The 24473-nt window shown below is 44.7% G+C and overlaps 2 protein-coding genes across 3 annotated transcripts in view; one reads left to right on the top strand and one right to left on the bottom strand.

Moving 5' to 3' along the window:
* The window catches only part of SERGEF (secretion regulating guanine nucleotide exchange factor), a 227518-nt gene that overhangs the window by 92753 nt on the left and 110292 nt on the right, over window positions 1-24473 (top strand). The window lies entirely within an intron of this gene.
* On the bottom strand, window positions 9618-10466 carry LOC118899787 (V-type proton ATPase subunit e 1). The gene has a single exon (XM_036861741.1). The coding sequence runs from the start codon at window positions 10390-10392 to the stop codon at window positions 10147-10149; it is 246 nt and encodes an 81-aa protein (XP_036717636.1). The 5' UTR covers window positions 10393-10466; the 3' UTR covers window positions 9618-10146.

Genomic DNA, 24473 nt, shown 5'->3' with positions numbered 1-24473 from the left:
GCGGGGGCTACTCTTTGTTGCGGTGCGTGGACTTCTCATTGTGGTGGCTTCTCTCGTTGCAGAGCACGGGCTCTAGGTGCGTGGGCTTCAGTATTTGTGGCGCTCAGGCTCAGTAGTCATGGCTCGCGGGCTCTAGAGCGCAGGCTCAGTAGTTGTGGCTCACGGGCTTAGTTGCTCCATGGCATGTGGGATCTTTCCAGACCAGGGATCGAACCCATGTCCCCTGCATTAGCAGGCAGATTCTTAGCCACTGCACCACTAGGAAAGTCCCAGTTCTTTAGCTTTTAATTCAAATGTTGCCTACTCCTCCGTGAAATTTTCTATATATGCCCAGGCAAAATTTTCTCTCTCCTTTCTCCTCTTAGTAATTCAGATGTATTCTTGCTATATTTTTTAATGACATAATTTTGTAATCACTTGTTTGAATGTTTACCCCTCTTTTTTTACCCCAAATTCATCAAGCATTTGCTTGTACATTTGATTTTTGGTACTTTTTAAACAGATAGCATATTTATTTATTTATTTATTTTGGCCGCACTGCTTGCGGGATGTTAGTTACACCACCAGGGATCAAACCTGGGCCCCCTGCAGTGGAAGTGTGGCGTCCTAACCACTGGACTGCCAGGGAATTCCCGACAGGTAGCATTTTTTAAATGCAAAACTTTTTTTTTTTTTTTTAAGGAAATGTGCCTCTCTGTGTGCATTTTTACCAAATCGGGCTGAACCCTTGGGTCGCTTTATAAAATAAATATATAAATATAAAGGTCTGCTTTGTACTACTGTTACTACCTAACCATTGTTGAGTTCTGACTCTAATAAATCAGGCATTGGGCTAAAGTAAGGGCTTTACATTCACTCCTTTCCTCCTCCTTGGGCATAGAGCTTATTATTATCTCCACTCTACAGACTAGGAAATTGCGACTTAGAGAGTTTCAGTGACTTGGCAAGATCCCAGTTAGAGAGTTTCAGTGACTTGGCAAGATTCCAGAGCTAGTAATTAGTAGACCTGGTGCTCATGCCAGGCACTATGCTAGATGCCATAGATACAGCATTCAGTATGACATCGTCTCGTCCCTCAAGGAGCTTGTGGTCTAGTTGGTGAGACAGGTAAGTCATTGTCAGTCCAGGATGCTGAGTCCAGTGATGAGGGCATTTGGGGTGCTTTGGGGGGTGGGGGGAGGGCAGACTGGGGCTGTGCACACCCACCTCTGAGTCCCCAGCACCCAGCACTGTGTTAAGCTGTTTCCCTCTGTGACCTGGACTCCACATCTCAGTCATCGTTTGTTCCGCTTTCTATATCTCATCAGTCCTTCCGCAGCGCCTTCCTCTCCATCAAGTCTGCAATGTGTGCTGCCTACATCCTGGTCCAGGCCCCATTCATATAAACCGATCCAAGTGTGTGAGGATGTGCGTGAGAGTGGGATGGTTTCTGGAGTACCAGGAGTCTCTGGAGATTGCCTGTGCTCAGCTCATTTGTCATTGCCTAGGCTTCCTGGAGCATTTCCATGCTAGGAAAATTTTTCTTGGCCTCAAGACAGAACTTCTAAGAACATGTCCCAGGATTGGGCCCTCTGGCACCATGTCCTTCTCACCCCACCAGCTCTGGCTAGCCTCTGCCATGCACTGGATTCTTGCAGATCAGAGAGCTCTGAGATGTGACTCCTGTTCTCCAGGGGCTTGGGATCCAGTAGCCCAAATCAGGTGAGAGGCAGAAGCCTGTCTAGGTCTAGAGGGTGATCCCTGGGCCTGTGGCAGGGCTGAACCAACAGACAGGAATCAGGTGTGAGGGGAGAAGGTTGCATGGGCAGGGAAATAAGCTGACCTCATAGATGAGTCAGCTGCGGTTGGAGGTGCAGTGGACTGTCCGAGGTTAGAGTAAGGAGACATGTGAGAGCACTAGCCCTGGCCGGGATCATTACCCACCTTTCTCCCTGTTAGAGTAACCCCCATCTGGAAGGTAGTGTCAAATCAGGCAGAGGCTCCAAAGGATAACTGTTTTGATCCAAAACAAAAGGGGTGAACCCAGTGCCTAGAGAGGAAAACATTCTAATTTTTTAGGGACACAAAGAAAAGGAATAAAAGAGTGGGGAGCAAAATAGAAGGAGCCCCTCCTGTGTGCATTGTGCCAGGTTATTATGTAATAACATGTGTGTTAGTTAAGTTCACAACAACCCCCTGAGTCTACATTTATTGTTGGGGAAACTGAGACTGAAGTCGTGCAGCTGGTAAACAGAGAGTAGCCTTTGAAGCCAGGTCAGTCCTGAGCTTCACCTCAGCTTGCTGCTTGTTCCCAGAGGACTGAAAAATACACCCAGGGGAGACAATTGACTAAACTTGAAGTACCACACAGGAAGCCCCAAACTAGCCAGTATGAAAGTGCCAACCAAGGAGCAAAAAGTTGTTAATGCGATCTTTGTCAACATGGGCTAGGAAAAAAACCCCTACGTTTTCTGCAGAGTCAGGTTCTTTTTACTTTTCTCTTCCCTGCTCTGGGCATGACTGTCTCTTCCTAGGGTTCTCCAAAAGCTCTGGGTATGATCCTGCAGTCTCTGAGGGAGCCCTCTATCTCACCCTGTTCTGTTGGCATCTTGATGAATAACCCCAAGACAATTTAGGCTGGCCTGCCAGAGCCCTTTCTGTGAGTGTGTGTGATCTGTCTTAACTGCCAGAGCTCATTTGGGCTTGTTTAATAATTGAAGGCCAACGTTAAATGTTTCACGGTTTGTCCTTCGCTGACGGGAGCGGTTTTCTGTGTGTAAGTGATATGCCCTGTTTCCCAAGGACGCTGTGTTTCCTCAAGTGTAGCTGATTCAGCACGCTCAGACGTGGCCACTGGGTCACTTGGATTTCGTCAAGTCCTCTTTTCAAGAGCGATCTCTCATGTTTTACCTTTGCAAGCAAGCATGGGAGGCTCAATGGCTGGGGCTGGAGATCTCTTTACTGGGAATTTGGACTAAGAAAGGTGGGCTACGGCAGACATGCTCAGCTGCTTCCCATTGTTCAGAGGAGTCAGTGCCTTTTGTCACTTTAACACGAAAAGAGAGGCCATTGCAGGTCTAAATACCATCTGTTTACCCTGAACTGGTCATTCTAGGCCGGTTCTAATTGTAGTTTCTCCAAGTCATGTACTTGCTCTTGCTTCCAGACCTCCCCGCCTTCCTCACCTTTCCCCACGCTGCTGACCTCTGTCCTCTTTCTGGCTCAGTCAGGTTTGGCTCTCCCTGGGGTCTGGAGTGAGGGGTGTCTCTCTGCATCTCTGCGGCCTTCTGTGTCTCCCTCTTTCTCAGCACTCATCCCCTTGTGTGGGAGTTACCTGTTCTTGCCTTTCCCCGGTGGACTGAGAGCTCTTTGGGGATGAGGGAATCATGAACAAATGAACAAATTGAGGTAGTTTGTAAATTCTGCTGCTGGAAAAATCACAATAACAATTAAGGAGGAGAATTGATGTTTATTGAGGACCTATTCTGGCCCAGGCACTGGGCTAGCTGTGCTATCTCATTTAATTTTCACAGTGGCCTTGGATGGTGGACGCTAGAGGTTACATGAAGACGGCAAGCTTCCTGCAGTCTTTCATTGTGATCCTTCTGATTTTGGACTGACTCATCATAAATGACCTGCTTCATAATTTAATAATGAGTACATTTGAAACTTCAAAAAAAATGCTTTCTTTCAATTTTTCAGTTTCAAAGTTTAGCATTGAGTACAATAATGTATCAGATGATTGTCAAAATGCAGAACCAACTCTTTTGCCGGAAATAATTACACTTTGCCAACCCCGTTTATTTTGAGCAGCTCCAGTGCGTTAATGTACTGTGCTGTAAATTGAGCCTGTGATGTATGGATTATGCAGGAGGATTGGAGTGGCAATGAAACCAAGGGCAGATCCACTGGATGGGTGGTAAAAGGGAAACAGAACACGTCCCTTTGTTAAATACATTCTCCTGAAGATGAGTTTATAATTTGACAAGTTAGACAGCTGGAAAAATTAGGAGCTGCTTTGCTGGAGAAGCTGGCCTGATTCTTCAAACTTGCACTTGGGAAATGAAGCCATTGGTTCTCTTGGTGATTCTCTGGTCAGAGTGCTTGTTTCTCAGGCTGTAGGCAGTTCAGGATCTGCATACATGGACTTGCCCCAGCCAGGCCAGCTCTGCTGTCTTGTGGGCCTGGTTGCTGTTGGCTCTAATCTCACGTTTCTCACTGCCTGCTCATTATTGCCTCCCAGATGGACCATTGCCCCCTCCAAGCTGTCTAAAGCAAGACTCAGCCTGGCAGAGTGGAAGCTGGAGTTAGATTTGTGTTTGAATTCAGGCTTCCACTACTGAATGAAAACTGTTATTTAGGGGAAGTTGCATGACCTCTCTGAGCCTCAGTTTCCTCATCTATAAAAGGAGGTAATTCATTGAGCAATTATTTATTGAGTGCTTGTTATGTGCCAGCCATTGTTCAAGGCATTTGGGAAATAGACAGAAATCCTTGTCTTGGTGGAATTTACATTTTAGTGAGGGGAGGCAGGGATTAAACTGTAGACATAATGAATAAGAAAATTAGATCATATGTTAGAAGGTAATGAGTACAATAAAAAGAAGAAAAGAGAGAGAGCAGGGTAAGGGACATTGGGGATTCTGGAGGGAAGCTGGGACAAGTGTGGGTTGCAGTCTTCAGTAGGCCTCATTGAAGTGGTGACATTTGAGCAAAGATGTGGAGTTGGTGAGGGGGTGGCTGTGCAGGTATCTGGTGAAGAATGTCCCAGTGCAAAGGCCCTAAAGTGGGGGCAGGCCTGGCACGTTTGAGAAACAGCAGCGTGGCTCAAGCAGAGAGAATATGGGCGAGAATAAGGGAAGCTGAGGACAGAAGTCATGGCGTTAATTTCCCTCGGGTTTTGAGGATTAAATGAAGAGGTGTCTGTAAAGTACCTTGCTCTTCCATCAGACTTCCCATTTTCCCAATGGCATTGTCACTCTCCCAGCCACCCAGGATCCAAACTTCAGTGGGACTTTGACGCATGCCTTCTCTTTGCCCCCATTGTCAATCACTTGCTATGTCCTGTAGCTGTGTCTTTCTCTTCCATCCCTTACTTCCTCATTCCCATTGTCCTTAACTTAGCTGGTGACCTCTCATCTGTCCAATCACAGCAGTCTCCTGGCCATTAGATCTGCTGCCTCGGATTCTCCACCACCATCCCTCTTCTCACCCCCATTTTTTCCAGGCCATGAGGCAGTATGGAGCCATCTCTCTCCTGCTTATGACCCCTCAGCTGCTCAGTAGTGCTCTCACTTGTTCATTCCTTTGTTCATACATTCAGCATCTTTTGAGCATCTACTAACACTCAAAGTCATTTGAGTAAAGTCTAACAGAGGAAGCAGACTAGAAAATAAAGTACAATACCAATTCAGAAATGTTTGGTTTTTACCCTAGCTTGTTTCATAAAGGACTTGGAGTTCAGTGATTTATTATGTAATATGATGAGCAATGTGAAGCACCTCTCTCTATATGTACAAAGTAAAGTTCTCAACCTGGCATTGAGAATCTCCCCTGCTTTGGTGCAGACCTGCCTTTCTGTGCCTTCATCTTCCACATCCAAGGTAAGTGAGCCTATTGCTTCAACCAAGGGGATAACTTGCAGTTCTACAACACGGCCTTCTCCTTCACACCTCCACGCCTTTGTTCACACTCTTCCATCTGCCAGGAGTGCCAGTTTTGCCTAATCCATGTTCTGCCTACCCTTTTGGACTCAGCTTTACATGGCACCTCCTTGGGAAGTCTTCCCTGATCCTTATGTCCTAAGTGCTCTCTCCTTTCTCTGACCTTCCACAGCATTTCTCTTGTCACTCACCACTTTCCACCTTGGATTATAGGTAGGGATGTGTGTGTGTGTGTGTGTATACTTTATTTTCCTTACTGGACTGTGAATTCACTGAGGCATGGATCATTTTCATCTTTTACCACCCATAGCACCTGGCACAGCACCTTTTCCAGAGGAGGCACTCAGTGAATCTTTGAGTAAGAGAGTGAATGGATGTTTCCCAAGCCATAACATCTGGGGAGGGATTTGCCTTGGCAGTTCTTTCTCTTATGCTGATATAAATGAAGTACTAACAAGTTTCTGGAGCCCAGGTGTATCGACCCTTCAGGGAGCTGCTGTCATCTGGTGCTATAACTCAGAATGCATTTTCTTGTAGAAGCCATGACGTAAATAGTTTCTGTGAGTAATCCCATCAGTAGTTCCAAATATCTGACTTAGAAACACACGCTTTTGGCGGCTTGCTTGTTCTTAAGTTGGGGACGGCCTCTTTTTTTGAAGATGCTCCATTTGTACTGGCAGGCAAGCAGTGTCTGCTTAGCCAGACTGTCAACCACTTTCCACAGGCACCAGGAGGTGAAGAAAGGGACACAGTCTTAGGTCACTCAGAGATGACCACCTCTACCACTTCTTAGCTATGTGAATTTCAGCAAGTTACTTTACTGATTTGAGCCTCAATTTTCCAATCTGTAAAACAGGAATAAAAATACCTACGACTAGGCTTAATGAGGATGAACAAGGTAACCTGTATAAAGGACAGTGCCTAGTAAGTACTTATAAATGCCATTTAACAACACTCAAAACAACAGTACATTTATTTCCCTTTTATTTTGTGCATCTCTGAAGTTCCTGTGGTCTAGGACAGTGCTGCTCAGATGGTATGGTGCATGTGAATCACTTCATTAAAATGCATAATCTGATTTAGTAGGTCTGGGATGGGGCCTGAGAGTCTGTGTTTCTAATATGCCATGCTGCTGATCCAGGGACTGTACTTGGAGTAGCAAGAGATTAGGATGATGGCTCTCAAGCTATGGCCTGCCTCCAAGTCACCTGGAAAGCTCGTTAAAGTGGAATTCTGGGCCCCACCTCTAATGATGTATTCATTTAGTAGGTCTGGGGTGGGGTCTGAGAATTTTCATTTCTAATAATTTCCAAGGTGATGCTGATGCTGCTGGTCAGGTACCACACTCTGAGAACCACTGTGCTAGTGAGGTAATAGGGATAAAGTTAATAAGAAAAAAGAGGGAAGTAATGGTAGTTCTTGAACTCCAGGATACTTGTGCTCTCTGCTCTTTTGGTTGTAGAAGTCCATGTGGTAACTATCAATATTATCTGACCAGGCTCTGGAATGTCTTATTAATAATTAAATAACAACAACAAGCAGCACTTTCTGAGCACTTATTATGTGCCAGGCACTGTGCCAAGAACTTTATAGTTCCATTTAATTCTGATAAAAATCCTACTGAAATGGATACTGTGATTTTCTAGCTTGGCGTTTCCCATGTTAACCAATTCGTAAGACTCATCTGGTGTGATTGCTAAAATTACACATTTCTAGGTCTCTACCCTGGTGATTTAATTTGGTGAGGCCCAGTGCCCCTGGTGATTCTTACAGTCAGGTAAGCCTGGAAATCTCTCCTCTAGTTAATCAGCTCTCTACTTCTCTTTCATCTATGTCCAATATTAAAATTGCCAATTTCAAAGAAATACTCTAGCAATATAACACAATATATTTGACACTAAAAGTTACACTAAGTCAAAAAATATTTTGATGTTTCAGAAAACCCTTTGGGAGTCCTAGATGCCCGGGAGCCCTCATTTTGACCCTCCCTGGACTGTAAAGTTGCAGAAAGACCAGGTGATAAAGCATTCTATTTACTAGAAGGCTAAGGAAACCCATGCCAACTGAATAATATTTGGCTCTCTTGAAGAAAAGCATTTTGTTTGGAATGTTTTTCTAGAAAATTGGTCTCCATTGCATCCAGATGGATTCTATGATTCCACAGGATTTTAAGAAAGATGAAAAGAAAATACTGTACTTGCTTCTCTACAGGCCAGAACTTGCTTGCCCACACCAAGGCCAGCTGGCCAACCACTTGCTTGGAGCATGCATACCCCATCACTGCATCAACAGCCCCAGCACCTGCTGGTCTTCCTTACCTCTCCAGGGCCTTAAGCTCTTCTCTGGTTTTCCAGCCACTGGCTTCTTTGCATAGGCTTCCCCATTTAGCCGGGGGTTGTGTGTTCCATATTTCATTGGAACTATGGCTAAGGATGGAAAATGGGAAATGTTCAGAGTTGTATTTATAGTTGGAAATTCACCAACCCCTCGCCTGCTCTGGGGGGTCTTGTCTGTCTGCCTTGATGGGGGTGGTGGAATGGGGCAGTGAGGTGTAGCAAGGGTGAAGCTGTCTGTTAAATGCACCACGTTTTAGCTATCAGGAGAGACTTTTCTGAAACCAAAGAAAATTGAGACTTTCTTTAATGCTATTGATGCTAATCTGAGTTACTTCTTGGTCCAGTTGAGGTAACAACCCTCAGAATAACTTTCTGATGCTAACTGGAGAAGTGTTTCAGTTTGATGGAATGAGCACTGGACCCAGAGTCAGAAGAGGTGGGGACTCAGGTCAGCTCTCCCTCTGACTTCTGTGTTCTTAGGTCATTTAGATAATCACCTCTCTGGATATCACCTTTATCTTTAAAATTTGGAGATCTAGTGCAGGGATCTCAGGATCAGCTTGGTATTCTGTGATCTTCTGATGACCTATTCCTAGGAACATGTGCCATCACAATAACTTGTCCCAAAATACAGTCAGATTCACCCACTCAACCAATATCTGTTGAGCACCTAGTGTATTTCAATTACTGCCCTGGACACTACGGGTGATGTAGCCGTAGATAAGCCACACAAATCCATTCACTCATTCATTCTTTCATTCATGCATACACAATCATGTATTTATTGAGCATCTATTATATGCCAAGCACTGTGCAAAAAGCTATGAGTGATACAAAGATGAATTAGACACAGGTTTCATTGTCAGGTAACATGCTGTCTTGAAGGTAGATAAGATATACATAAATAAAACTGTTTGTAACTACTCTCTCTAAAAGAGACCCTCTCCTTTTGTTCTCCATGCCCTTACCCTACTTTTAATAGCATTTATCACCTGACCTTATATTATCTGTTTCCTGTCTGTCTCTCTCCCAGAATGTAAGCTCCATGAGAGCAGGGGCTTTGTTTTTTTTTTGTTTTTTTTTTTTAAAGTAATTATTTATTTATTTATTTTGGCTGTGTTGGGTCTTTGTTTCTGTGCGAGGGCTTTCTCTAGTTGCGGCAAGTGGGGGCCACTCTTCATCGCGGTGCGCGGGCCTCTCACTATTGTGGCCTCTTTTGTTGCGGAGCACAGGCTCCAGACGCGCAGGCTCAGTAGTTGTGGCTCACGGGCCTAGTTGCTCCGCGGCATGTGGGATCTTCCCAGACCAGGGCTCGAACCCGTGTCTCCTGAATTAGCAGGCAGATTCTCAACCACTGCGCCACCAGGGAAGCCCAGGGGCTTTGTTTTGATCACTGCTACATTCTAGTACCTAGAATAGTGCATGCACAGAATAAACACTCAATAAAATCTTTTAAAAATAAAATATCTACACAAGAAGCTAGAAATTATGTCTATATTTATATAAAATTTTATGTCTGTTTATATAAAATTCTATAAAATTATGGCTATTTATATTTGTATAAAACTTCCCTTCAGTTCAGTGAAGGGAAAGATCACATCTAACTAGGGCAATGGTCTTTATTTTTTTTTTTTTTTTTTCCATAGAGAGCAGAAAAATAATTTATTCCAAAGGAGGGCAGAAATAAGAAATTCATCCTGAAAATATACTTTGGTATAATTCTGGTGGGACAGATTTTCCCTCTGAACATGTTCTCCTACTGACTGCCCCACTGGAGTCTTACTATCATGTAACAGTTTTTAAACACTTCGCTGATTCTCATGTTGTGAGCGGGCAGGAGCCATCTTCAAATCCACAGTTTCCAAGGAGAGTAATGTTATTTCTCAGAACAACAGCATTTTCTATCTCCGAAGAGTACATAAACATTTTATAGGGGCAGCACAGTTTAGATTCAATAGGCACATCATTCATCAAAGTATAAAAAAGGTGACAGGAAAAAATACTGCACTGTAGAATAAGATATTCAAATGTGGTGGGAACGTTTAAGGCAGCTGACAGCCAAAGTGGGCGAGTCAAGGAAGGTGGTCTGGGTATGGAGGTGATTTTGCATCTAGAGGAGTTCTCTTTGTGACCTCAATGACTGAGCACTGGAGAGCAGGTCTTCTTACTCAAGGCCAATGATGCTTGAGGTACCAGATGGTTTCATTTTTCAACTGTGGTCCAAAGAGAGGGTTGAGTTGGGCCAGAATTGCAATCAGCCAAAAGAGATAGCAGCAAACGGAACAGGTCACCAACATGGTGATGATAACTCCCCGGTTGGGACCCTTAGGGATGAACCAGGGCACCAGGAAGCCGACGAAGCCCCAGAACACGCTCATCACGATGAGAGGCACGGTGAGGCCGGTATACGCCATGGCTGCTGCGGGAGGTGCCAGCCCCTGCCCCGCCGCCTCCCTGCGGTCCCACCCGGAAGTGTCAACACCGGCCGCGTGACCTGCGCGCGCCGGGCAATGGTCTTTAAATCCTGCACATTAGAAGCACCTTGTGAACTTAAAAAAAAAAAAAAAATCAGTTGCCCAGGTCCTACTCCATACTGATTAAATCGGCATCTCTGAGTGATGATTGGGCATCAGTATTTTATAAGAGCTCCCCAGGTAAAGATAATGGTAGCTAAAATATTGTGAACTAGTATAATCAGGGAAAGCTTCATGGAGGAGGTAGGGTTTGAGATGGCTTGAAAATCTGGTAGGATTTCGATAAGAAGGAAGCATTCCGGATGGAGTACACAGCATAAACAAAGTGCAGAGACAAGAATTACAGGCAGAGTTCAGGAATCAGAAGTAGTTCATTTGGGCTGGAGCCTAAAGAGCATGAAGGGGAATAATTGAAGCAACATTATAAAGGTCGGCTGGGGCCAGTTTGAGAAGGTCTTTGAATGCTAGGCCTTGAGATTTCAACTTCATTCGGTTTTATAGCCAGTGAGAATTGTGAATGGTTTTTAAACAGAAGTGATGTCATCAGACCTCTCCCTGGCTGCCCTTGGAGGATGGCTTGGAAGCAGACAGGGAGACCAGTTAGGAGGTGGTACCATGGTCCATGTAATGTGGGCTCAGCCTAAGGTTGCATCACTGGTGTTGGAGAGAAGGGCTGAGGTAGAGCTAGGCTGCAAAGCCTGCCCACCCTCCAACTGCAGGTCTTCTTTGAGGGCTCTTGGTGGAATCACTGGCATTGCAATGATCAGTACCTTTTGATAAAGCCAGGCTCCGCTGGCATCCCTAGCCCAGTTTTTTCCTATGCATGACTGATGAACTGATAGTGCAGCTAGGCCTCCTTCCTGAAATGATAGGCCATTTTATCTAGAGAAACAGGTCTACATGTGGAACTCAGTACCATGCCGGGCTACCTTTGAGACAGAGGTTTCTGTTATTTTAATACTGCAATGTGTGTCTTTGCTTCATCTCTAATTCCAGCACCATGGACAACATGGGGTATGACTACCAGTATCTGGAACTGCTAATTTCCTAAGCCCTGCGTGTACTGGGGAGAGCCTGCTTCCAGAGACAGCTTTGAGCAAGGGCTGGGAGCCATGGGCCAGCGGGTATATTTCCAGTAGCCTCATAGCAGAATGTTCATCTACAAAGAACTGAAGTTTCTGGGGGCACAGGACATCTGCATAGGCAGGGACACCATATGTGTGTGGGGCTGGGGAAAGCAGGGTTGGTAGAGAGAAGACGGTGATTGGATCTAGTTTGCTGATACAGGCTTGTGCCGAGAGTACTGCCTGCCCTTGGCCAGATGCTGCCAGTAGCTGGTGCATCCCCAAGGTCATATACTACTCAAAAGGACAGGCAAGCAAGAGTTGCTAGTACAGATATTTTTTTCCTCCTCTGTATCTGTTTTGCCAGGGCTGACCTTATTCACAGTCAGTTTCAGAATGTCAGTCCCTCAGAAATGCACAGACTTTACAGTTTGCAAGGAGCTTTCACACCCTTTATCTCAATGGAATGTCACAACAGTCCTGTGACTTAATTAGGACAGGAGTTGTTGATCCATTTTACTGATAAAACTGGGCCTAGGATGGGGTTAGGTAGTTTATTCTAAAGTCATGTAGATATAAAGCATAAAGGCTAGGACTTGTTCATGCAGGAGCTAAGAGGCCACTGGTCAGGGCTGCTTTAGATGGCATTTATGCACATTGCAGTAGAAGAAGTTAAGGTTTGGGCTCCTTCACTCCTGACACTCCATTGCTTACAGATGTAGTACTGGCTTGTCCTCTATATAAGTCTCAGTGTAATGATGCCGTAGCCATATCATCAGTAAGACATCCATACTGTGACAGTTACTTGCACAAAATAACACATTATTCTGTGCCATCCCTGCTGGGCTCTATCTAGCTTACAGGGTCACCCTCATTAGCACCATTCTTTTGGATTAAGCATTGCCCTTTCCAGCAGCATCTCCCACTGGAAACGGTAACATATTAGGCCCCTCATATCTTGAAGTACATTCATTTATCAACACCGTGTTCCTCCCCTTCCCAAGGAATGTGGAACAACTTATAAGCACCAGATGCCTTGGGACAGAAGAAGCTCAGCTGTGGTCAACATTCATAATAATAGATGACCAATTACATTGTTCTCTTCACTTACAAAGTATCTTATATCTCATATGTTCCTTTAAAGAATTCTATGAAATCGGTATTATGTTCCCATTTAACAATGAAGAATCTAAGATTCCTAGAGAAAATAAAAAGCTTGGCTTGCCCAAGGTCACAGAGCTAGTAGGTGGTGGAGCCACCTAACTCCAAACCCTATTCTTTTTCCATTGTACCCCCTGGCTTCTCCTACCAGTATCTTCTCTTTGATCTCTTAGGCTTGTTCTGGCTTAAGCTCCAGGCTTTTTCTGTGATTCTAAGCTAAACTATTTATTACTTTCTCTGTAGCTTCTCTATCTTTTTAGTCTTGGAAGATTCCATAGAATCCAGCAGGAAGAAGTTTATTCCTATTAGACCCTGAGATTCTTCTGTGACTTCCCATGCTGACTCTGGAACTCCATCCATCTCCCTTAGCTAGAGCTCCCACTGGTCTCTGCCTTTATTTTTCCCACTGTCAAGTTTACCCTTGGTCTGAACCTTAGACCCTTGTTTTTTTTTTCTCCTAATTTGTCCCATGTTTCTCAAGGTTCTTCCTGTCAGTCTTACTTCCGTGATAGACTAAGGCTCCCCCTCCTATCAGGTAGGCTCAGTTTCCTGCATTTATTTACTTATTCTTTCAGTCACTCATCAACCGTTTCCTGAATGCCAATGTCAAGCACTGTATTTAGGCACTGGGGTTCCAAGATGTTAAAACATGCTTGAGGAGACCATGAGGAATCAGGAGCCTTTACACTTCAATATGGTAATGGTTGTAAGGGCATAAACAAATGTTTTTGTAGGAGCATAGGAGAAGGGACATGTGATCCAGATCGGGGGTGGGGCAGGGGGGGTTGGAGAAGTTTTCTTGGAAGAGATCATTCTGAGCTGAGTCCTAAGGAATGGGTTGGAGTTGGCTTAGAGTGAGTGGTGGTGGTTGTTGGGGAAGTTGTGGGGAGGGCAGAGTGCCAGCCAGAAAGACCCACTTATGTAAAGACCCAGAGCTTCGTGTTCAGGGAACTGAAAGCACTTTGGCCTTATTGGAGCAGAGATTGTAGTGGTCGTGAGGATGAGGCAAGAGAGGTAACCTGGAACCAGATTGTACAGGGCTCTTATTTTGTCCTGAAGGTGATGAGGGGTCATAGAAAGCTCTTAAGTAGAGGAGTGACTTGTTTAGCATAGCATTTTAGAAAGATCGCTGTGGTGGCAGGGGAAGGATGGATTGGAGAGACACACAGAGAGAGAGAGAGAGATAAGAGGTGAGTCAGAAGACTGTGGCAGTGATCGAGGCCTGAGTTGATGAGAACTTGAACTAAGGTTATAATGGAGGGAAGTAAATGGATTCAGAATATACAAGAGGTGGAATTTCTGGGGCTCCTAGCTGATTAGCTGTCCATGCAGTTGAGAGGATGCATGCTCTTTTGTCTCACCCTTACCTGTGTCTGTCTTGCCTTCTCCTTCATGCAGTCCCTGTGGCTGTCAGAAGAGAAACCTGACGTTTGTTTCCTAGCTGGCTCTGTTTACCCATCCCCCTTCCATTACCCCATTCTTCCTGCAAGGTCCTTCTCCTTCTGGCTAACCCTGCCTTTATCATCTGTCTGGTCAATGTCCAGGGCATTCTTTCTATTTGCATTTGGAAACCTGAGTGACACTTCAGGTCAACCAAGAGGTGTCCCTCAGGTTTCTGTCTGGGTAACCCTCATTCCCCCTCTGCCTGGATAGTGCCAGCCTCTTCTAAGAGTGTACCTGGGGAGGAGTGAGATATAAGGTAACTTTATTTGCTGAGTTACCTCTAAAGGAGGAAAAGGCAAGATTCCTTCTTGCATTTTTAGAATAAAAAATCTTTAGGGGAATTCCCTGGAGGTCCAGAGGTTAGGACTCCATGCTTTCACTGCTGAGGGCCCGGGTTCTATCCCCGGTCAGGGAACCAAGATCCCACAAGCCATGCGGTGCAGCAAAAAAAAAAAAGAAAGAAAGAAAGAAAAAAATCTTTAAACATGGGAAAGAACATGTAACTAATTCCCATTAAGAGAAGAAGAAGCTCAGTGTGGGCAGATTGAGATGCTCCAGGCTGGTGACATTCGGAACTGTCCTTTCCTTGGCTGGTGACATTCGGAACTGTCCTTTCCTTGGCTGTGCCGGTGGATTTAATCCTTTATGGAATAGAATACAGCATTGGCATCAGAAGGGGCCTTGGAGATCATCCAATTCATCATCCTCATTTTGCAGAAGAGGACTTTGAAGTTTCTAGGGGTGGTGTGGTTTGCCCAAGGTCACTATTAGCTAGAAGCAGAACTGGGACCAGAATCAGTTCTTGTTTCACTCGCTCCATAAAAGTACAGGATTCTTTTTTTCCATAAGTTTGACAGTTTGACAATCTGGAGAATCAGACTTACATGCTGTTTTAATGGTAAATCTAGTTTGATAGTACACCCCCTTTCTCAATGGACTGGAAATAGCTTGTCCAAGGTCGCAGGGTGAGTGAGGGGCAGAGGGGCCTCCAGGCTTGTACTCTAGTGCTCTTTCCAGCACAGCCCAAGGTCTCACCCAGGGCCCAAGACTTGGACAGCTTGGCTCCACGGACACTGAACAGAATCATTCTTCACATGCATCGCAACCACAGTCGATTTCGTAAGATCCGAAAGACACGATTTCCTTCTTTCCTCTTTTTTCCTTGAGTGTTTCTTTTTTTTTTTTTTTTCCCTTATTTGATAAAAGTGTGTGGCTGCGGAAATTACGTCAGTTTAATTAGGCTGCTTGACACAGTACTTTTCCACTGAGTTTACTAGGAACTGTGAATTTGTTGTAGCAAACTGCACTGCAGGCTGCAGTATCTGATTGGCATGCCAGGAGCATCACTAGCGCACAGCTAGAGACTGGGGAGAAAACTGGGTCAGGAAGCAGGCCTCCCGTACCTGCAGCGGCTGCGGAAGGCGACGCAGAGGCGGCAGGTGGCCACAGCATGGCACTGTCTCCCAGGGCCTGCACCACCAAGCACCCCGCCCCCCAAGCTCTGCGCTGCAGCCCCGGCCCACCCTTTCCTTCGCAGGTGATTGTTCCTCTGGCCATTTTGCCTTCTGTTGCTCTACAGACTGCAAAGCTATTATACCTGGCAGCTCAGGAATGACTTTTCCTCAATAAAAAAAGCCAAAGATTGGTTCAGATAGAATCTTCATTAGCCACTGGTATTCCAAACCATGGAACAAGTCTTTTGGCTTTCCAGAGCTGGGTTTGTCAGGGGGCTGCGACTGGGTTTGAGGGTCCTGCACAGTGCTGAGGAAAGGCTTGGTAATATTTCCATTTGTCTCTCTCCCGGTTTCCCTTCCTTTCTCCCGCCCAGAGATTACTGAATTCATCTCTGAAAGTCTCAGTGCTGAGCAGCAAGACAAATCAGGGTCTCCTAGAGGGAAGAGTGAGTGATTACGCCAGTAGGTTCAGTGGAAACTTCTTGAAGGCAATTGCATTCGAGCTAGGCTTTGAGCAGTGAATTGGATCAGCACAGGAAGAACTGAGCGGAGAATGCTGGTGTGCTGCCATGCTGGCCTCAGAACTGCCTTGTGAAGGCTGGAGACCTCCCCACTCATCTGGGGCTAGAATCTATCTCAGCATGTCGGAGCTCACTGGGTCCCTAAGGATCTGTTCTTCTAGGCTCCTTATTTTGTAGATGGGCAAATGAAGGCACAAGAGGAAGGGGCTGGAAGATAGACCAACCCAGTGCTTTTAAAACCACACTATGCCCAGTCATGCACTTGTCCTCATTTCTAACAGAGCTCTGAGAACATCCACTCCTTCTTCTGGGTTTCACTCCTGTCATTGTCTTTTGACTCCCATCATGTGAACTCAGAGATGCCCAGTGATCTCCACCTGTAAATTACCCATTAGGGAAGGAACCTGGGTCCTGCTGGCATTGGATTTCTAGGTCACTCGGATCCTTGCTGGATAGTCGTATTCCTTTCCTTCCTCAGGCCAAGCCAGATCAGGCCAGGACTGCTTTTTCAGAAGGGCAGGTGCCTCCCCAAGAATGCTTGGTAGGAATGGGTCTTGCCTCAGAGCAAGGGCTCAAATTCTCAAAGTCAGAAAAGCTGAGCATGGCAGGAATCCAGGCCATTGTACTTTTATGTTATTTTGTGAGAAAATTCAGCTTATTTTGGCTGAAAATTGTTTTCAATAAACTATACTTAAATTTACTGAAATTTGCTTTAAAGACAACTTTTGCTAGACCATTTTAATTCTGTACAGCATCTCTTTTCCCTTTTGAGGCGAAATCAGAGGGTGGGAATAAAACAGTCTCCCTAGTAATTTTCCCTGGATGTTTTGGATGGTCTCAATTCAATACGCGAAATTCTGTCTTCGGATCAAGTACTGATGTCACAATTGAAATGCAGAAATGTATACTAATTTTGGATAAATCCACCAAAGTTTGCTGATCAAATGAATAATTTGTGCAGGATCTTTCAAAGCCAACTTCAAGGCCAACTTTTTTTTGGAAAACAGTTGATAATTCAAATGTCAAGTAGTCTCTGACATGAGCTAAGTGGAGTGAACAGAAGAACAAGCCCATTAGAATAGTCATCAGAGGGCTTCCCTGGTGGCGCAGTGGTTAAGAATCTGCCTGCCAATGCAGGGGACACAGGTTCGAGCCCTGGTCTGGGAAGATCCCACATGCCGCGGAGCAACTGGGCCCGTGAGCCACAACTACTGAGCCTGCGCGTCTGGAGCCTGTGCTCCGCAACAAGAGAGGCCGCCATAGTGAGAGGCCCGCGCACTGCGATGAAGAGTGGCCCCCACTTGCCACAACTAGAGAAAGCCCTCGCACAGAAACGAAGACCCAACACAGCCAAAAATAAATAAATTAAAAAAAAAAAAAAAGAATAGTCATCAGACATTCTGGCTGCGAAGATCAGCCTTTGATGGCCCTGGTAGTCGGCTGGCCAGAACAGATCCAGTCCTCCTCAAATCAGAGGTTCCTTTATTTTATTTTACTTTATCTTATTTTATTTTAGGTCAGAGCAGGTGGTTTTAAATGCCTCTAAATAATTTTCCTGGCTTTGGAAGTTTATATTCATTTGCAAATGAGTAGGCCTTACATCTAATTGGTATTTGCTGAAAGAAAGGGAGAGAGGGAAGGGAGGGAAGGAAAGAAGAAATGCTTCTTGATACTTGGCAGGTTTCCACCCTGAGGCTGACACATTCATAGAAATTTCCATATATTCTCATTTTGGGGTCATACTAGGACTTGTCGCTAGAGTGAACATCATCTGAATGTTCATAGAAGTGGTTGGAAGAGACAGAAAAGCTGGAGAGAGACTGTAATTTGAAGTTTGCCAAGAACCACCTATCTTCCTTAACAGGGTTACATAAAGGAAGTGAAAGGCAGGGCTGCAGTCACAGTGAAATGCCCGGGCAGGCTCAGTCTGGCCTGACGGGGGCCCTCTGGATAGTCTTTCCTGAGTTTGTCCACCCCTGGCCACGGCCTCTTTAGTCATGGACACTTAAGAGTGGTCCTTAGTTCTCAACCATTCATGTTAGCTGTTGCCGAGGGCAACTTGGAGAACCCACGCTCCTCTTCTTGAGGACCCCTCTCTGCTCCACTGGTTTAGGCTGTGGCCCATGCTCCCATTTCCAGCCTTAGCAATGCTTTTCTGTTTCTTGGAGCCCTCATTAGCCCTCTTTAAGGAAGAAAGGATATGAGACAAACCAGGATAAGGTCTAATGCAGTGGGTTTCTCACATTTTCTCTTCTTCCCTCTGACACTTCCCTGAATGGACTCCCCTGGCCCTAGATGCCCACCCCTCTGTTCTGGGCATAGAGCAGATATGGGCTAGCTGCTCTGGTGCTTTATGGTCATGCCTTCAAAGCTTGTAAAGCTGAGGTGGAGGAAGGATTGTTCGATGCTGATGGCTGTTGTTTTGTCCTTTAAGACCATCCACAGGGCATAGAGATTCCCCTTTTCTTCTCTCTCCATGGCTGTCCTCTTGCCTACTTTGGTGACTCCCCGATTCTGGGGCCGGTTAGAAAGCTCAAGCAGCTTCAGTGTGTCTCTTCCTCACTTTCATATATATCCATTCAATTATCAAATCCTATGATCTCACCCCTGCAATGTCCCTCAAATCTATCCCCATCTTCTCACTTCTCTTGTCATGTGAACAACTGCAAATAAGCTTCTCTTCTCAAACCTCTTCTCTGGAAACATCTGCCCTGGTTGCAGCCTTCACAATGTCAGCTTCCACTGCTTGCTGCCAAGGCCCCTCATCATTTACTTGTTTGCATCTCAGGCTCTTATATTAAATGTTCGTTAAACGTTCTATGATCCATCCAGAGCAACCTTGTCAGAACAGAGAGGGGGAAAAGCAAATATCTATCTTCTTTCTTGTCATTTCTCTCAGATGAATGAATTAAATATTTTTATTGCCTTGAAGATTAATTATCTTTTGTCCCTGGGCCAGCTTTAATATTCTCACTGTATCTTCTTGTGACTGGGACCTGACAGCTGGAACTTATGCCCCTACTCTAAACCTGTGCTTTCACCAGGTTTCTCAGCATCTCTGTACAATGTGGGCTTCTGCAGTGAGTCACAGCCCAGGGATTCAGAGAGATTGGAGTCTGACCTGCAGGATTTAGATTAGGTACTAGATCATAGATCTTAGAACTGAGAGACCTCCTGAAATCTTCTGGTCCTTTCTGGCACATGAGATACTGTCATTACACTTAACAAATAAAACACCTGAGACCCAGAGAGTTTAAGTGACTAAGCCATGGTCCCCCAGCTCATAAATTCTGGACCCTAATACCAGACTAGACTTTAGGCTGTAAATGTACTTTATCCTCTCTGGGTAAGGCAGCTATTTGTAGAAGGCACCAACTCTCTGAGTTTCTCTTTACAAATAAAACAATATGAGACCCCCTTTTTGCAGTCCTATGCCTTGTCAGTGTAAGGAAGGAAAGGCAGCCTAGAAGTGACCTTCTCCCAGACAGGTGATGTCTGGTGGATAGGCAGACATCCCCTGTCCCTTGTTCCCCAGAGTGCTCAAGGGGTAGGCCTGTGGGACACTTTGTCCTACATGATTCTTGTTCAGTGAATCCCTGTAGGCCCTCATGTACAAAAGGAGTGTTTTGTTTGTTTCTAAGGTGGTTTCTCAGTCCCTCAGGACCACCAAGCACTGCTTCCTCATTTCTGCCTGTGTTCCACTTCAAGACAAAAGAGTAGACTAGTGTCCTTCCTGCATGTGCCTTATGCCCTCCCCACCTCCCAGCTATCTCTCAGTTCTCTGGGTGTTCTTCTGTTCTCCTAATTACCTGAGCCTGGAGTCCTCTGTGACTCGGCTTGATAAGCATTCTCCAGTCATTTAGTCTGTCAGTGCTCACCAACCCTGTCATTTTTTCCCTTGGACGTGCCTTGCAGAGCCAGCTGTTCCTGTCTGCTCTCTTGTGGCCGCCATCTACCATAGCCAGGTAGCTGTGCCCTCTTTCCTGGATCACTATACCAGCCTCTTAGTGATTTCCTGGTCCTTTGTCCTTCATCCATCATGCAGACTGGTAGACTCTAAACGCTGCCCCACTTTTGAATTTAAAACTCCCTGAAGCTATCAGACCAAACATTCCAGCTCTTTCATAATCTAACCTTCCATCTCTAGTATGAGTTGTTCATACTGTCATACTGGGCTACTCATGTCTCCTACATATTTAGTGATTCTCTGCTCATGTATTCCCTCCATCTCTCTCTCCTTCCTTCATTGAAAAAAATATAATAACTATAAAGCATGTAAAGTTTTATTGGTTCAACAAGTACTGCTGTGTGAAAGGGAGGAATGGGGTTTTGGATTTGGTGATTTACCTACTGTGTGTTGATAGTTTGCATATATTACCTTTTTTAATCTTCTTGATATTCCTGTGATTTAGGTTGGGTTATGTTCGTTTTATAGATGTGGAAACTGAGGCCCCAAGGAAAAAAGCACATTCTCTTCTGCCATGCCATGGACCTGGTGCTAGAGGTGGAGTGGTAGGTAGGAACTAAAAGGTCTCTAGGCTGACAGCGGGGGTAGGGCATGCACTCAAACAGCTGTCATGGAAAAAGATGCCTGTTGTCCTGAGAACTACAGGTACGGTGCTATGGAAATTCTGAGGATGGTGAAATTTCTCCTAGCTGGAGGATTAGGGGAGACTTCATGGAGGAGGTAGAATTCCACTGAGTGTGAAGGATAGGCAGTATTTGACAGAAGGATGTAGGAAGCCAGGCCAGGAAAGGAGGGACCAGCGTAGACAGAGGCACAGAGAGGGAAATGCCCTTGGTGTCAACAGAGATCATCAGTGAATGGTCCACTTTGGTTGGAACACAGAGTTCTTGTAGGGGACAACATGGTGGGATGTAAGGCTACAAACTTGAACTGTAGCCTGTTCATAGACGGACTTAAATATCTGGTTAAAAGATTCACGGTCTGGGGAATTTCCTGGCGGTCCAGTGGTCAAGACTCGGAGCTTTCACTGCTGTGGCCCGGGTTCAATCCCTGGTCAGGGAACTAAGATCCCACAAGCCGTGCGGTGTGGCCAAAAAAAAAAAAAAAAAAGATTCATGGTCTGTTCTATAGGCACAGGGGAGCTATTAGCACATTTCGAGCAGGTGAGTTGCTAATCAAAGCTGAGATTTAGAAAGCTTACCTTGGGCACCCAATAAATTGGAGAGAAGAGGAAACAACAGAGAGAGGAAATAATTAGAAGCTATTGCAATTGTCCAGTACAGCTGTTCTGAGGGCCTGAAATAGCACAGTGACAATGGGGATGGAGAAAAGGGGCAAGATGAGAGCAGAACCTGGAGACAGAATTACAGAACTTGGTGATTGGTTGGACTTGGGGCATGAGAGGAGGACTCAGAGATGATTCCGAGGTGACTGCGAGGATAGAAGAGGGTCAGAAGGGAAAACAGATTTGGGGGTGGGAAGGGCTGAGGTGGTGGTAGAGGATTTGTTCTGTTTTGTGCAGGTGGAATTTTAGGTGCTGGTGAGTTGCCTGTTTCACATCTGTGTTCAGTGCTCTTCACCACTACTGCCGCCATCCCCTCTGTCCTTCCTCTTTACTAAGCAAACTTTTGGCTGCATTTTATAGTCCAGCTGAATAAAGCCCTCTGGTGAACTCTGTTTATCTTTGAATCGCTGATGTACTGTCCATGCCACTGGATATTTCCCAAGTCCAGTCTCCCCAGCATGTGCCGCCATACACATACGTATACCTGATATATGTGGGATGAGCGTCTGGTGGTTATAACTGACATTCTCACAGCTGTAGTTCATGTTTGTATGAAAGCTTATAGAAACACATTGAATGGTCAGAAGTGTGTTGTCATTTCCTGTCAGTCCCCTCGGTGGGGTCACTGACCCATTGACTCAATAAACTGAAAAGGTTTTTAGGGAATAAATGGTAAATTTTAGTTCAATAATAAACACAGTTGAAGACATTAGCACATATCAAATGGGAAAGTTGGGGTGCTGCTATAAGTAGGTAGACTTTGTCAGAAATAATGGTCAAATTAAAAAATATATATCAGGTGATATCCATGCTGAGATTGATGTTTTGTGTGTGTTAAGAACAAAGACTCTTAGCATTGTACTTTGCATATAGCACTCAATAAAGCTGGATTATATTATTACTGATGGAAAATATGAAAGTGTAAAATGGAAAAAAAGCCATTTTTTAGTATAGGACCAACATTTTGATTAATATGGAAATATATACAATGTTTTTAAAGTGCCATTTAGAGGTCTAAAATCATTGTTAGTTGACGAATATAAAAATGTTTTGTTTGCTCCTAAAATTATCCTGGCTGACACATTTGGAGAGCATCAAATTCAGGAAATTTGGAAGAGTTGTTTTTCTCTTCTAAATATTTAGTGAAAGATAAAAGTGGTCTGGGGAAAAAAAGAGTACTTCCCCATCTTTCAACAATTTCCCATTTCCCCCTTTGTTTCTCTGGGCCATCAGATCTTCAATGCACAAAGCAGAAAGGGAGCTAGCATGTGTGTCTACTTTGTCCAGGGTACTAAATACAGGTAATTGAATTCAATCCTTGTGATAGTCCTGTGAGATTATTGCTATAATTCCAGCTATGCAGATGAGGAAATTGAGGCTTAGAGAGTCTTAGTAGCTTGGCCAAGTTCACAGAACTAACAGGTGCTAGAACCAGAAGTGAGACCTCTCTCACCTAGACTATTGCAGTAGCTTCCTGACAGTCTGTGATGGAAGAGCTCATACTCTTTCCCCCCTGCCATGAACCTTCCTGCTGTGTGAGGCAGAGGGTGGCATGTTAGGGTTACAGCTTCACATTAGAGCTGCCAGAACAAGTAACTCATTCAAAAATATTTGACCTCTGGTTTGTTTGAAGGCAGGGCCAGATTCTTGAGTTCCTCAGTCACCATTGCTGCCTGCTACTCATTTTAAATACGTTTAAAAGTAGTGTTAAGTTACTGTGAATACTCAGCCCTCCCAGTATGGCCCCTCTATAAGTGGTGCATATTGTAAGAAGGAACTTGACAAGAGAAATCTATGTAGCATAGCTTTTTGAAAACTTGGTTTCTCGCCTTTGGAATGTGTGTTTTAAGGTTTCAGATTGTGCTTTTGATAGAACGTTTACCCACATTAGAGACTAATGAGGCTCTCAGTCTTGTTCAAGTGTCAGAGAAAGAAAGGAATGTGCAGTGGTGTGTTCTGTGCTGGGCTGAGGGCACAGGTGGCGGCAGAAAAGTCAGACGGGAGGGGATGGAGCCAGTCAACCCACCCACACTGACCCCAGCCTTTCTATCATTATAAATTAGATTTGTTTTTTCTAGAATCATATTAATGGAATCATACAGTATGTACTTTTTGTGCCTGGCTTCTTTCATTGAGCACAATGTTTTTGGGATTCATCCATGTTATGTTTATCAATGTATTTACCTTTTTTTATTGATGGATAGTATTCCATTTGTACCACAGTTTGTTTATCCATTTACCTGGTGTATTAGTTTTCTCTTGCTGAGTAACAAATTACCACAAACTTAGTGGCTTAAAACAGCACCTCTTTACTAGCTCGTAGTTCTATCAGTCAGAAGTCTGGGTGGGCTCCGCTGGGTTTTCTCTCAGGATTTCACAAAATCCAGGTATCAGCTGGGCTGGATTCTTATCTGGAGACTCTAGGGAAAAATCTGCTTCTAAGCTCATTCAGCTTGTTGGCAGATATCAGTTCCTTGTGGCTGCAGGGCTGAGGTCCTGTTTCCTTGCTGGTTGTTGGCCTGAGGTTGTTCTCAACAATTAGACGCTGCCCTCCAGTCCTTGCCTCTCCATTATCAAAGCCAGCAATGGTGCCTCAGGTCCTTCTTGTGCTTCGAATCTTTCTGAATTCTCCTCCTGCCATCAGCCAGAGAAAACTCTCTGCTTCCAAAGGGTGTGATTAAATTAGGCCCATGTAGCTGTCCAGTTTTCCCAACACCACTTATTGAAGATGATGTCTTTTCTCCATTGTATATTCTTGCCTCCTTTATCAAAAACAAGGTGACCATATGTGCGTGGGTTTATCTCTGTGCTTTCTATCCTGTTCCATTGATCTATATTTCTGTTTTTGTGCCAGTACCATACTGTCTTGATTACTGTAGCTTTGTAGTATACTCTGAAGTCCGGGAGCCTGATTCCTCCAGCTCCATTTTTCTTTCTCAAGATCGCTTTGGCTATTCGGGGTCTTTTGTGTTTCCATACAAATTGTGAATTTTTTTGTTCTAATTCTGTGAAAAATGCCACTGGTAGTTTGATAGGGATTGCATTGAATCTGTAGATTGCTTTGGGTAGTATAGTCATTTTCACAATGTTGATTCTTCCAATCCAAGAACATGGTATATCTCTCCA

The sequence above is a fragment of the Balaenoptera musculus genome, chromosome 8 (genome assembly GCF_009873245.2).
Source record: "Balaenoptera musculus isolate JJ_BM4_2016_0621 chromosome 8, mBalMus1.pri.v3, whole genome shotgun sequence".
Taxonomy (NCBI): domain Eukaryota; kingdom Metazoa; phylum Chordata; class Mammalia; order Artiodactyla; family Balaenopteridae; genus Balaenoptera; species Balaenoptera musculus.
Note: the sequence above shows the minus strand (reverse complement) of the source record. Positions and strands in the feature narration are given on the sequence as shown.